General features: G+C 44.0%; 1 protein-coding gene across 1 annotated transcript; it reads right to left on the bottom strand.

The window, feature by feature from the left end:
- Positions 1–3,043: 3,043 nt before the first annotated feature.
- On the bottom strand, positions 3,044–5,819 carry LOC130386306 (putative nuclease HARBI1). Its single transcript, XM_056595138.1, has 2 exons — positions 4,773–5,819; positions 3,044–4,278 (listed from the first exon to the last, which is right to left on the bottom strand). Exons 1-2 carry the CDS (start codon positions 4,890–4,892, stop codon positions 3,232–3,234), a joined length of 1,167 nt encoding a protein of 388 aa, XP_056451113.1. The 5' UTR covers positions 4,893–5,819; the 3' UTR covers positions 3,044–3,231.
- Between the last annotated feature and the right edge of the window lie 9,438 nt (positions 5,820–15,257).

The following is a 15,257-nucleotide window of genomic DNA, read 5'->3' on the forward strand; positions in this document are numbered from 1 at the left end:
CTACATCTCCAGCGTGTATTTCACATATATTGTGAAGTACACAACATGCTGAAACAACGGTAGGGATGAAACTGTTGTGTATGTCACTTCTTTTTGCCAAGACTCTCCATCTACCTTTCAGGCGGCCAAAGCTGTGCTCCACAGCAACACGAATTGAATTAAGATGTTGGTTAAATGCTTCCTGTGCTGGTGTAAGGTGTGGGCCAGGGTAGGCTTTCATCAGCCAGGGAAGGAGGGGGTACGCGGGGTCACCTGCAATTACCAATGGGATGTCTACACCCTTTAAATTCAAACTGGCTTGGGGATGCAGCGCCGGATTGCAGTACAGGCTGGACTGTCTAAATACAGCTGCGTCGTGTGTGCTCCCTGGGATTCCGACAAAAATGTTTCGGAACAAGCCTCTGTCATCCACCACAGCTTGTAGGACGACAGAGGCCCAGCACTTTCTGTTCATGTAGTCTCTGTATCCTTCCTGGGGTGGAAGAATTGGGATATGCGACCCATCAATTGCGCCATAGACCTACAGAGAAATATTACATATTAATATTAAACATTTGCTAACTCTCGTAAGTGGCATTCACCTTCATAACTAATACATAATAGGCTATAAAAAGAACACATGGACACAATTGTTATTTAGGCTTTTTAATCAAAAATAAAGAAATATGCTCTAGCATATCATTGCGTTATTTGAGGTGTGATTTATGCATTGAGACATCCCAACTTCCTCCATTCCATGAACTGTGCATAGTTTTGTAGGCTAATATATTTCAATGTAATGAAATGGCTTCGAAGCACATTTCCATAGACATTACTTGAGCTGAAACAGCAGGTAGTGCATCCACAAATGTTCAATGTTAACATTCAATTGATTGAACAGTTGATTTTCGTTGGGAAGTGGGGGCAAAGGCTATTCTGGCTATCAGCAGGCAAAATCCAAATGGCCGGAAGTAGAGGGGCGGGACTTTCCCAGACAACGCAAAGGCTACTACACCGTAGATATGAATATGGGCTACACGTTTGTCAGTCTGCTGTGAAGGCGTGGCAGGACTATCCTACGTCATCGCCTGCCAGTTTAAAAAGAGCTAGCACAGAACCGAATGTTTATACGGACAACATGACAGCAGGTGAGGAAGTCCTCTCATAGCCTACACTCACCTGGGGGATGTGATGCTTCATTGCATTCTTGTAGGTGATCTGCTGGGCCTCTTCAGCTGACGGCATGTTGATGTAATGCCGGAGCAGATGGCAACGGATGTACGGCACACAGAGTACACACATCGGTGGACTGTGGTGATGCTCACACCGAACTTGCCGGCAACTACTCTGTACTCACAGCAACTTGCTAACTTGTATAACGCGAATGCTACTCGCTTTCGGGTTGGTACAGCTGGCCTTCGGCTTGGTGTATTCGGCCGAAGATGTGGCTCCAAGTCAGAACATAATTCACCAAAAGTCTCCCTGGACATTCTGAAGTATGTTATCCACTGGTGCTCAGTAAAATGCCCCAAAACATCTACCTCCCACCAGACACTTGAGCGATGTCGCTGCCACACCTGCGGCGATGGGCGCCGAGGTAACGCCAGGCAGGCCTCGACCAGGCTCAGCAGTTCCACCCTTCTTGCCCTCATCCTTCGCCTTCGCCGCAATACTATTATAGCTGTGACCATTAAACATTGTCTGGCAATTCGGTTCTCCATTATAAATACTAGTATGTAGTAGGTTAAAATATACCGTTTGAAAAGCAGTCAAAATACCGTTTGAAAAGCAGTCAGCCTGGCAGCGCGAGTCAGGAAAATAACTGCCAAAAGGGACCGCAAGACTTTTTTTGTTTTGAGCCATTATTTCTTTTTAGTCTCAGGTGAGCCACATAAAGCTCATCTGAGATTACAATAAAAAGTTAGGATATTTAACAGTTACTTTTATTTAACAGGGGGGTTTAATTCATTTTCAGCAAGTTATATAAGTAGGCTAATGTTCCGCGTTTTCAGAATCAGTTCGTCTTTGGATAAAGGTTTTCCCATTTCAGTTCACTTCTGTTCGCCCGTAAGCTGACGATTCCCATTGACGGAAACGGAGGGAAATATTGTGTTATTATGATTATTATTATGTCGTCGAAGTGCAGCAAAAAAAAGAGCCTAGAGGCTCGCGTACATTGGTCCCTGCGCTGCTGTTACCTTCCCAGAAGGTTCTATTTCGCTACATTGTTGATGGAAAATCATCTAGCGGGTCAGAAAAATGCCTACAAGGTATGATTTGTGTCAGCTCTTTGCACATTTTTTAACATTATCTAGTGAAGTGAAAATACATTTGCCTCATTGACAAGTCCATGCCTCCATCATGTCAAGGAGCTAAAGAAACCCCCAACTGGCCAGGGGACAGAGTCAGGGGAGGACACTGCAGCATCTTGGAGATGGTACTCCCTTATGGATGAGGCACTTGGTGGGAGGCCATCCATTACGCCTCCTGTCCTTGTGGCCTCAGCATGGGGAGAAAGCTCCAGGCCTGCTGCAGGGTCCTCCTCTGATACCCGAGGAGCGTCACCTCAGCCTACAGCAGAGCAACAGATGGTAGAGGAGACAGGGCCAGCTAAGAGGCAGAGGGCAGATCCTGTCCTGGAGTTTCTCGAGGCTCAGACTGCGAGGGCAGAGGAGAGGGCAACGAGAGAGGAGGAGCGAGAGGAGAGGCTGCTGGCTCTTCTCGAGAGAATAGTTGATAAAATGTGAAAATTGTCCAGTCAATTGATAGTTATTAAAATGTTTTGAGATTAAGAGTTTTTATATATCAAAAAATAATATCAAGGTCAGTCCAAGGGGCTAAAGCTATATTCATGTAAATAGTTTTAAATCAAACTTTAATTCAAACAGTGAACCCACTATGAAGGTCATTTAAACAAATGTTTTACTTTACCAGAACGTCTTTAAAAAGTTAACAGAGATATAAATATACAATACAATAACCTTTACAAAAAAACCATTATAATAAATGTATTAAATAACAAATAAATAACATAACAAAACAAGTACAACATATTATATATATATACACTATTAGATATACAAACAGATTATAAATATGTATATTTTAAATGACATTTTATATATTTACAGGCAGTTCTAAACACTTAAGGACGGGAACAACATCCACAAAATAACCAATGTAACATAATTATGTACAAAATTCTGTCTATTCTAATTTGTGTAATCACGCTATGTACAAATTCTTACTATTCTATGTGTAATCATGGCCCTCCAGAGCTGCCACCAGAGCATCAGGAGCAGAGACGGCTGCAGTTAAATTCTCTCTGATCCGGTACCCATTCTGTTGGTCTTGGTGGTGATGCGGCATGGTGGCATTGTCGTCGGGCCTGACCTCCTCTGCTGGCTCCATGATGTCCCCGTTGGACAAACATATATTGTGCAGAATTGTGCAGCAGGCGATGACATCCGGCGCAAATGTTACTTTCACCTCCAGTGCCTTGAGGAAGATGGACCTCCATCGAGTCTTCAAGCTGCCGAAGGAACGCTCGATTATGGACCTTGCCTTGGCGTGGTGGTGGTTGAACCGCCTGGATGTTTCCAGGCGGACTGGCTCTTTGTATGGGGTGATGATGGCCACAGGCGCTGAAAGACAGGGGTACCCACCGTCCCCAAGGAGATAGAATCCCTGGGGTGGGTACAGCTGCCTGGTGTACAAAGGGCTGTTCTTAAATACCCTGGAGTCGTGGACAGACCCTGGGTACCCGATGAAAATGTCCACATATTTTCCACGGTGGTCACAGACTGCCTGCAGCTGAATGGAGGGGAACAATTTCCTGTTTATAAAACATTGGGCATCGACAGAGGGAGGTTTCACCCGAATTTGGCAGCCATCGATGCTGCCTGCTACCCTGGAAAATGCAGGGGATCCAGCCAGGTGGGCAAAGCCATTTCCCACATCCTCCAGGTCAGCAAGGGATGGGAAAGAGATGACTTGATTTTTAATTTTTAGTAATTTCTTTGCAAATTTATGCACCATGTCATGAACTGTTGTCCGAGGAATGGCGAAGCTCCTGGACACAACCCGGTATGATGTTGCGCTCGCAAGCCAGAATATGAAGACCAGGACCTCCATGTGATGACCCCATCCATGGTCCTGCCTGCTGCGGGTTATGGCCATCAGGTGCTCCAAGGACCCCCTGTTCAGCCTGTAGTCTGGCCTCAGGTCTGTCTCTCCGTCCAGATAGAGCCGAAGGACTGGCATGGTGATATTTAGGTGGCAGTACGTTTTGGGCTCCATCTAAAGCAAACATTGTGTTGGTTATTTTGCTAAACTACAAGTTGAAATATGATTTCATATCAATCAGGAAACCCCTTGACAGAGCCACGTCAGCTTTCATTTGTTTATTTTTAGTTAGTATACATTGAGCTTTTCTTTCACTACTCTAATCACAATGGTGTTCTGTATTTTGTTTTTGCAGATTATGTTTCCAGAGGGATTCTCTTGGGGATAAGGGAAACTGTCGTACTTATTCCTGCTCCGTCACCAATTTTTGTTTTTTCACAATAAAATATGAATTGAATTCACAAGTCTCTTCTGATTTACATTTTTCTATTCATTATGTTAGTCCATTATTACGAGTATCTAAATTATTAGAGTAGTTAGGGCTGTAGTAAACCGTTATTAATAATTAAACTAAATAACTATCAACACAAGGGTTAGTTCGTTAGTAAGGACAAAAGGAAGTGCTCATGTTAGGTAGCTTGTTAGCTTAGATTGGTTGATATATTTACCAGTTGACGTCGGCGAAGCAACACAAGACGCCTTAAATGCCTTAGACGAGCATCCCTTCGCCTCCGTTTGTGCCTGAGAAGCAGCAATTGTGCCAGCAGCAGCCAGACAACAGGGACCATTTTGCTAGATGTCACTAGTTACAGTTAGCGTTTCTTACCGAACTGCAGTTTTTACTCGAGCGCCAACAATTAGTAAGTAACAACCAGTAATACTAGTATACTTACCTCGCTCATGTGGCTCGGTAAGTAAACAAAATACATCGTGGGCTATTAAAGCGTACAATCGGAACACAAAACCAGTTAACAAAACCACACTTTCACACCATCGAAATGTCAACAATTTATTTTGGATTTAACATAGAAAATGTAACATTCAAAATGTCTTGAAAAAAACTTGATCAAGGAAATGTAACATTCAACATCGATACAACCTCCAGCTTTCCTCGTGAGTGACCGGTTTGTTTACATGTTGTGGGCGCATCTGTCTGCGTCACACAAATACCCGGCGCATTTACTGACGCAAATGACGTTTAGAAATGTTCAGCGTAGTGTCCGAATTCTCGTTCCCTATTCCCTATATAGTGCACTATATCATGTACACTATAGAGGGAATAGGGAACGATTTCGAACACAGCTACTGTCTCGCTTGTTAGGGTCAGTGGGCGTGGCCTATGTGAAGTGGGCGTGGTCGGCGTGACGTAATGGCCACGCCTTCCTCGCATGTCTAAAGGTGCTGCTATCTGTGGCTTGAGTAGTTATTGCAGTTCATGCGTTCGATCCTGCTTCCTAGTGGCTATGTGAGGGTGATACAGCTTGTGTGTTCGATCCTGCTTCCTAGTAGCTATGTGAGGGTGATACAGGTTGTGTGTTCGATCCTGCTTCCTAGTGGCTGTGTGGGGGCAGCTTATGTGCTTAAAATACGTAACAGGCATCACGCTGGGTTCTGTGGTCCAAAAGCTCCTCCTCCGCTGCCGTCCTCTTCAGAGCACTCTCCTTGTTTCATCTTTCATTCTCCAGGTATGGTAGAAATTAACCTTACATTTTATGTTAAACTATGATTATTATTAGGCCTACATATCATATAGATACTTTAATAGAGGAAAGTAGCTGATCCATGGTTCCCGCGGGTCCTTAAAAAGTCGTACTTTTTTTTTGGTGAAATTAAGGCCGTAAATTTGCTCTAGGTATTACATTTTGCAGTTGTTTTTTTTAAGACTATAGGGGAAATTGTCGCACACAACAGGGGCCTGCCCGTAATTCCGACACCTCATTGTTCCGACGTCTCAATGGTCCGAAATATTTCCCATTAGATCGACATGCCACTATGCCGACGGTTCAATGTTCCGAAAACGGAACCCATTGGTCCGAAGGTCCGTTTGTCCGACTTTTCAAAAAGGAGGCGCATTAGGCCGACGGTTCAATATGCCGAATAGGCCTACATATAAAGAGTTTTATACCTCGCTCGCGCTCTCTCCTGCGCTCTCGCTCTCTCCCACTCTCTCTCTATGATCTCTCCAAAATACAACCTAGGCCTACATATCACGTTCACGATGAATATTGGAGAGCAAAGTGACAACGCTTCACTTCCTTTAGACACGGTGTTTCAGCCCCATGGACAGAGAGCGTACGTCTAATTTTCAACACGGGCACGAAGACACACACACACACACACACACTTGACTAAGTACACGGTATGAGGCATAAGTTTGACTAAATCAATACCAGCGAAATTATTGTTACGTATTTTAAGGCGAGACACTACAGGTGAATAGGGTAATTTTTTTAAATAATAGATATCACCATGAACTTCCTCAGTTGATTACTTACACATGTATGAACAAAAAATGTATTACAAGTTTCTGAAATTATTATTTTTGATTATGCAAATGAGGCCTTATCTAATTAAATATGCGCACATTTGCATATATTTCCGTTAGATATATCTGGACATACGATAAAGCCAGGTGATTTTTTTTTTTTCATTTTGTTTACACAAAAGATGCAAACAAATGTACAGAGGGATTTCAGGATATCTGCTTTCATTCCCTAGAAAATCAAAATATACTGTCTATAGCCTTAAAAAAATCGATTTTCGCCACCTTTTTTTGATCAAAATGTCACATAAATCAGGCCAGGAATGATTTATTAACAAATCCCTCTGTAAATATCTTCAGAATACTGCTAAGTGTATAACTGGAAAGTTTGGTGTACATAGGTGCTACATAGGCTGAGAAGTATCTACCGGAGAATGACAAAAAAATAATTTTGAGAAAAAGGAATTTAATACATTTCTATTGGAAACAATTGCTCAAAAACAGAATAAATGCTCAGGCCCTTAGTAATAATATAAAACATTTCAAACTCATGAATTAACACAGAACAAGACCATCAGCTTTCTATTCTAAATGTCCATTCCAGCACCATATGTACCGTATTTTCCGGACTATACGTCGCTCCCGAGTATTAGTCGCATCAGTCAAAAAATGCTCCATGACGAGGAAAAAAACATATATACGTCGCATCGGTGTATAAGTCGCATTTATTTTTAAACATTTAAACAGTGGCAGTTTCTGACACACCTTGGTCCGTGCTCTGATAGACAGGTGGTTGCGTTGCATGAAGCGATAGCACCAAGATGGACCGCCAGCAAAATCAGTGATATTCATCTCCTTGGCAACTACCTGGGCATGGAGACGCAACTGCACCGTTGATAAGCCCCGGCCAGCAGCACGCTGTTCAATGACCCATCTGTGGACTCGTTCCTCCAGCTCTGGCCATCGGGCTTTCAGCCCCCGGTTAGCTTTCTTTGTTTTTTTCATCGCAATTAGAGTTTCCTCGGCTTTTCGCCAGTCCCGGACAAGTTTTTCACTCACCCCAAACTTTCTTTCTGTTGCTCGATTGCCGTTTTCGGCTGCATACTTTATAATCTGCAGTTTAAATTGTGCAGTATAGCTTTTTCTTTTTGGCGGCATTTTATTTTGTGTTCTCTTTTGTTTTGTCTACGGTCTAGTTTATTTATAATTTATTCGGTGGTGCAGTAGGCTTGCAGCGTTCAGTTGTAGGCCTAATGAATGACGGTGCCATCTTGCGGCCGAAGATTATGTACGCACAATTTTGGCATATAAATCGCAGGGCAAGCCAAACTACAAAAAAAACGCGACTTATAGTCCGGAAAATACGGTAGGTCCCTCTGACAGTTCTTGCTGGTGCCTCTCCACTTTCTTGGCTGTGCTCACCAATTTTCGTTTGCGCTTCACAGTTGCGGACTGAATGGCATTTGCCTTGGACACTCTGAGCAGGTCTGCCTGCTTGATTGTGTTCACTGTAATGAGTGTGCTCTCCAGCCATAAGTTGGCCATCACATTAAGCATAGCTGAGGCACCCTCATTAAAAGAGGAGATGGCCATGCTCGCTGCTGCCTCGACCCTGTTCTTACCAACAAAAACTGTTTTGGGGCATCGGGCCCATATGACAGAATTGAGGCACTCATTCACATTTTGTGTACCACCATGCTGCATTCTTTTCAGCAAGCTGTCGCTAGACATGCGGTGGTAGATGGGGAGAAGTTTCTCGCCCACCTCTCGGGTGAGGTAATTGGAAGCATGTCGTGTGTGGCTTTCGGGGGTCTCACCTTTATCCTCTGCCCTCCGATACCAACACCAAGACACATTGCACCTAGTATGCAATGGTGTCTCATCTGTGGACATGGAGTGGAGAAGGCCTGCCCATATTTCAGCTTTCATTGCATCTACAGACCCCTGATTATTCAAAATAGCCCCCCTGTAATAATTTTGCATTGTTTTGCAGTAAGTTTCCCCAAACCCTTGCCTCCCAATTTGCGCTCTGCACTAAATTTTCTGAGAGCTGTACCCATTCGCTTGTGAGCATGGTTAATACACTCCAGCTTCACAATTTCATTCCCAGGGTATGGGTTCAGTGATAGTACCTCCTTAAAGGCAGAGCTATCAACATCTGAGAGCATCTCAGTGTAGCGCAGCTGGTGGCGACTCACTAATCTGGCCCACATTCTCCTTGCTGCCTCCTGCTCCATTGCCTTACTTGAACCACTGAAATTCTTTGCACAGTCAGTGTGCTTCTCCCTCCAGCTGTCCAGTTCATCCACCGTAATCTTGCCCTCATTCACAGCACTTTGCTTTAGGACACAGGCATGGCAGTAAGAGGATAACACCTCAAAGTCAATTACCAAACCTGTGAGAATGTCTATGCATATGCCAATCCCATAATGGGAAGTGAAACCTCTTTTCTGCCATGTGCCATCAAAAGAGACACCGATGTTGATAACAGCATCAGCATCCTCCCTCAGCAACTCTGCCAACTCGGGGTCAACATCCGCATAGGCCTGCCTGATCTGCTCCCTGGTCTTGTGCAGTGACTCCAGTCCTCTTTCAATTTCCGCCACTAAAATAAAAAATGCCAAGAACTGTTACTTTATTGTTGACTTAGAGTGGCAAAAAGGACCAGGGAGCAGACCATGCAGCCATGTTGGGGCGGTGGTAGTGTAGTGGTAAAGGAGCTGTGCTAGCGTGCAGTATGTAATGTAATGTCATAGCCAATTGGACAAGCCAACTGTAAATGACTATAAAGAATAAGGCCATCCTATAATGTTATACTATTACAACAGGTATAACATAATAGTCTCTCTCTCTCTCTCTCTCTCTCTCCCATAAGGCTGCATTATTTCAGTGTCCTTTGTTTTTGCCACTGAACTGAAAACTCAAGTAAAACTGACCAATACAACACAATGTATGAGATGACATTTTATTCTACTGTTACAAATCCATCCTTGTTCCATCCATGACAATATGTTCGCTGTTAGAGTCTACAACAACACCATAAAATGTAACAGGTCATTAGACCTCCAAAATCAACATCCCTGTACCATCCCTGTTTCCATAGCCTACCCGTCACTCTCTTGTCATGCCTCTGGTATGTTTTCAGGTGAAGGGAAGGGATCCCCAACACCTTACTGACCTTCCTCAGAGCAGCATATCCCATGCCTAGTTCATGGGCCAAAAGCACCATGCGGACATTGACGTCAAAAGCGACGTCCCCTCTCGTCTCGCTTTGAAGCCGTGTGGATGTGTACACGCTCCGCCTATACATGCTCTCTCCTTTGCAATTAGTGCACTCTAAAAGCAGACTACTGCAAAAGCCATGATTCTCTGGATCAACCTTTATAAATAAACCCGACGCAGTAGCACAATTGGGGCACAAGAGATCATGAATCAATTCATTCAGACGTGTGACATGCACAATTAGCCACTGCTGTGTCGCACAGTCAGTGGCACTGCATGGGCGGAGTTTCTGGGGGGGCCCTGCCCCCCCTGGTGGCTGAAACATGTAATGACATGACGTCAAGGAAATGGCAAAATATAAATGTTAAAAATGTATACGTACTGATATTTTAAGGTTTTGATTAAAATACATGGTAGTAGTATGAAATGAATATGAATCCTAGCACATTTTTGTAATATATTTATTTTTCAGTAATCGTGTGACATAGTGACGTTGACTACTGTTTCCGTCCGCTACTTGGTTTCCCGCTCTCAGTATCAATCTCGCTAGCCAGTATGTAATAGCATAACAATTACAGTTGTAGCCTGATGTAAGTATTGCAAACTGCAAATGGATATTCGACGTTTTTTAAAACGTCCCATGACCTCGGCCAACACTCGGCAAGAAGTCGAACCAGAGCCAGTAATTCTACCAACAAATGCTGATGACCTGGAAACACCTGGAACCAGCTCGGCAAACCCAGCTAGTGCTAGCTCACCATCGGATCTTGCTGGGCTGTCGTCTGGGTCAGTTAGCTTGCCTAGCAGCACTAGCTCACAGCAACTACCAAATGATCTTGGCGACAAGCACTGCTGTCCTAAGAAGCCTATTCTTCCGGATTTTCCTTCAAGGTTGTTTGGAAAGACTAAACGAGCCTTCTCCACGTACTACTACAACAAGTACTGTTGGCTTGAATACTCGGTTTTAAAGGATGCTGTCTTCTGTTTCGCCTGCCGCCACTTCCAGACTGACAGCAGTGTGGAGGAATCGTTCCGAAAGGGCGTAAGTGACTGGAAAAAACTAAGCAGGAAACTGGAAAAACATGCAAATTCACTGGCCCATCAGAACTGTATGGTTAAATGGGACAACTTCAAACAGAGCATATCTGGAGGTGGATCGATAGCTGCCAAATTGTCGGAGAGCCACAACGCTACTGTTGAGAAGGACAGATCTTATCTTTTTAAAGTTGTGGATATCGTGAGATTGCTGTCTGCACTTGGATTGCCTTTCCGTGGACACAGGGAGGCTATCGATTCAGAGTCTCGTGGGAATTATCTTGAGGTTTGCAATTTTTTCTCGAAATATGATCCCGACTTTCAAAGTATGCAGTCTAATTATTTCAATGCTACAAGTCCAGATTTTCAGAACGAAATAATTGAGATATGCGCAAATTTGGTTTGGCGGAAATTGCAGAGAAAGTGCAGGACACTGGGTTTTTTGCTGTAATCGCAGATGAGGCCAGGTCATCCCACACTGAGCAGCTGTCAGTCTGTTTAAGATATACAGAGCAGCTTGAAATCAAGGAGCGTTTTTTGTGTTTTATTGATTGTTCAGCATCTCAAAATGCTGCTGGGAACGTGGACGCCATAAACACTGGATTGGAGATCTGCGGACTGAAAAACATCCCAATTGTTGCCCAGAGCTACGATGGCGCCTCTGTAATGTCCGGCCAAGTGTCTGGAGTGCAGCAGCGCATTAAAGAGACGCATCCATACGCAGTATACATACACTGCTTGGCTCACAAACTGAATCTCGTGCTTGTGGACTGCTGCACGGTGAACCGCAGTGTCAAAACATTACTGAATGTCATCGGCAAACTGTACTCAGTATTTGCAGAGCCGACATACCACCATCGCTTTATTGAAGTCCAGAAATCGCTGGATATGAAGCCAACCGAAATTGCACAGCCCAGCGAGACGTGCTGGGCATGCAAGTGGCGTTCTCTGCATGCCGTTAAAACACACTACTCTGCGATTACACCGTGCCTGAGAGAAATGAGTGATGAGGGAGGCAAGTGGTCAGTGGAGGCCACTGGCCTATGTGAGCATATGGGCAGGTTGTCATTCATTACATGTCTCATTGTACTTGAAGACATACTGCGTGTGATTCATGTCACACACAAAGCCCTTCAGTCCTGCAGTCTCGCACATTCCGAAGCTGCTGTGCTTACCGACAACCTGAAAGTGCACTTTGTGTCACAGAGACAGACTGACAAATGGAATGATGTATGGGGATCAGTGAAACAGTTCTGCCGAGACAACAACGTCTCCGTACCCGAGGATGCGAACATTCAGAGTCAGACACCTGCTGGTCCTGGACCACTACCGAAAAGAAAACGGGCCACACAACCCCCCACCTCCCTCGACAATTTCCTGATAACAACGACTTTGGGCCAGAGAGAAGAACATTATGTAAATACTGTACAAATGTCCCAGAGTGAGACCCCTGGATTCCAACAGCACCTGTATTTCCCAGTGCTGGATACCATCATTGGCGAACTGGACAGACGATTCACGGGAGAGGCTGTTGAACTCGCACAGGCCTGTGCAGCAGTGTTAAGATGCGACAAAAGTGGAATTGAACCTCTCGTACAAAAGTATGCACAGCCTCTGAAAATCAACCCCCACCTTGTTGGGACAGAGATGGACATTGTTAAAGCCTCTACTGTCGGATCTGTGTCACGTGAACATCTTCAAAAAACTGTGACAAGGGCCGTATACCCAAATCTATACATTCTACTACAGTTGGCCCTGACTCTACCCGTTGGATCTGCCACTTCCGAGAGGAGTTTCTCTGCAATGAGAAGGATTCGCAACTGGCTACGCTTAACAACAGGAGCTGCACGGTTTTCATCCCTTGCTGTGCTTCACATCGAGCGCGACATCACTGCCAGGCTGTCACTTGAGACGGTTGTGGACGTTTACGCAGGACGCAAAAAAAGACGCTTACTTCTGCACTAGGTAAGACTATTTTCTTTAACCCATTCAGACCGGATCACGCATACGTGTGTATTTACCTTTAAGACCGGAACACGCATCTATGCGTAGTTACCATTGAGACCGGGAAACGCGTGTGTGTCATTTTCAGCAATGCGGTCTTTTTCAAGGCACATGACCAGTTATACTCACTGTGATTGGTTGATATATTCTTGGGCTGAGCGAACGAGATGCTTGGGATTTTTTTTAAATTAATAGCGAAGCATTCTATTGGTCGAAATACACGTGGATCATGTTTTATTCAGCGGGACGTTTAAACTTAAAATCGCCGAAGCGATCGAATATGGCATCGAACATGGCAGATTCAAGTGAAGGTAGTGACATCGAAGACACTGAATTAGATAACTTAGATGAATTAGATAACTTGGAAGAAAATATTTTACCATCTGATCGAGTGGTAAGAGAGCAATGGATTCAAGCGATGTTTGGGGAAGAAGAGGATTTGAGCGAGTTTGAAGGCTTCGCGAACGAGTGGAAGAGTGGCAACTTTCACTCGCGGGAAAAGATTCCATTCAATCGCCAACCTGGCATATAGATCGAGCTGCCAATGCCAGATGTTATAACACCGGTGCAGGTATTCTCCAAAATCTTCACGGAAGAAATGTGGATGCGTCTTATAACGCAAACCAACCTCTATGCTGAGCAAACGCAATCCATGAAATGAAGACGTTCGTGGGACTGTGTCTGGCCATGGGGATACTTGAACTGCCATCACGAAGAGACTTTTGGCGTCAAAAGAAGTGGCTATTCAGAACATCCATTCCCCAAGCCATGTCAAGGGACAGGTTTGCCATCTTCTGGAGGTAAGCTAATAAGAATATTGGAAATATTTTCCATGTCATATGACATGATTACAACAATGATAATGATTTGATCCTGATACTAATTACAATACATTATGTCACAAGTCACTGATAATAATGGATGATTTGGATAATAATATGATACAAAAAAACAATACAAATGACAATTATAGATTATTCTTACGATAATAATTCATGTCTGATGATAATGATTTGATCCTGATACTAATTACAATACGTTATGTCACAAGTCACTGATAATAATGGATGATTATGGATAATAATATGATACATGAAAACAATACAGATGACAATGATAGATTATAATGACGATAATAATTCATGTCTGATGATAGATAATAAGTAGGTGATTATTAATAACTCAATAAATAGAAAAGACAATGATAGCTCATGATGATGGAAATAATTCTGATGTCAGATGATTGATAATGTATAATTTAAAAAATACATGACAATGAAAGCTCATGACAATAACAACAACATTAGTTCAATGTCAAACAATAAAACAATATTATTCACTGTCTAACTGGCTATGTACATTTTCAGGTATCTCCACTTGCAAGACAACAAGGCCCATGATGTGGACCGCTCAGACAAGCTCTGGAAAGTCAGATGGTTCCTTGACTACCTGAAAGATCGTTTCCAGGGACTATATGAAGTCAATGGCTTTGTGAGTGTGGATGGGAGTATGGTAAAATTCAAGGGGACTCTCTTTCCGGCAATATCTCCCTCTCAAACCTACCAAGGTGTGGGTCATGGCTGAGAGCTCCACCGGGTATGTGTCGAACTTCCAGGTCTACACTGGACGTAAGGGGGGGGGTGAGTGAGAAGGGCCTTTCTGGATCTGGCCGGACCATACTTTGGGTCCCATCTCTCCATTTATATGGACAATTTTTATTCTGGGGTCCCTCTCTTTGAAGAGTTAAAAGATCATGGCCTGGATGCCTGTGGGACCATTCGGTCCAACAGGAAAGGAATCCCCAAAAAGCTGGCTGCCATGGCCAAGCATAAGTACACGGTATCCCAGAAGGATGAGCTGACCTTCTGTGCCTGGCAGGACACGAAGACCGTCCTGGTCCTGTCAAACTTCCATGCTCCAACGGCAACAGGGACAGTCAAAAGAAGACATGGAGGAACCATCCAGACTGAGGTGACAGTGCCAGCATGCCTCACCGACTATCAGAGGCACATGAAGGGGGTCGATCTGTTGGACCAGATGGTGGGCTACTATCAAATCCAGCATCGGTCCAAGAAATGGTGGCGGAGGCTTTTTTTTTTATTTCCTGATGGTCAGCTGCTACAACTCTTACATCATTGCAAGGAGTGCCTTTATAGCAGGCGTTTATAGGCCTAAATGGGTTAAATGAATACTCCTAGTAACCACGTTGTAATGTAACAACTGGTGTTGAACCTCATCTAAACTTGTGCCATCATGCGAAATGCGCTTTGTGTGTGTGTGTGTGTGTGTGTGTGTGTGTGTGTGCGTGTGAACATGAGTGAGAACATGTTCGTGTGAAAAAAATTGTTTTGCCCCCCCTGATGCAAAAGTGAAACTCCGCCTATGTGGCACTGTCATTAACCCCCCCTCG

This window comes from Gadus chalcogrammus, chromosome 7 (assembly GCF_026213295.1).
Source record: "Gadus chalcogrammus isolate NIFS_2021 chromosome 7, NIFS_Gcha_1.0, whole genome shotgun sequence".
Taxonomy (NCBI): Eukaryota; Metazoa; Chordata; class Actinopteri; order Gadiformes; family Gadidae; genus Gadus; species Gadus chalcogrammus.

Excerpts from the sequence above, each read along its gene's own strand:
- LOC130386306 (XM_056595138.1), bottom strand. The coding sequence starts at position 4,892 with ATGGTCCCTGTTGTCTGGCTGCTGCTGGCACAATTGCTGCTTCTCAGG. Across the intron at positions 4,279-4,772 it reads TGCTTCGCCGACGTCAACTG|ATGGAGCCCAAAACGTACTG; the intron begins GTAAATATATCA and ends TGTTTGCTTTAG.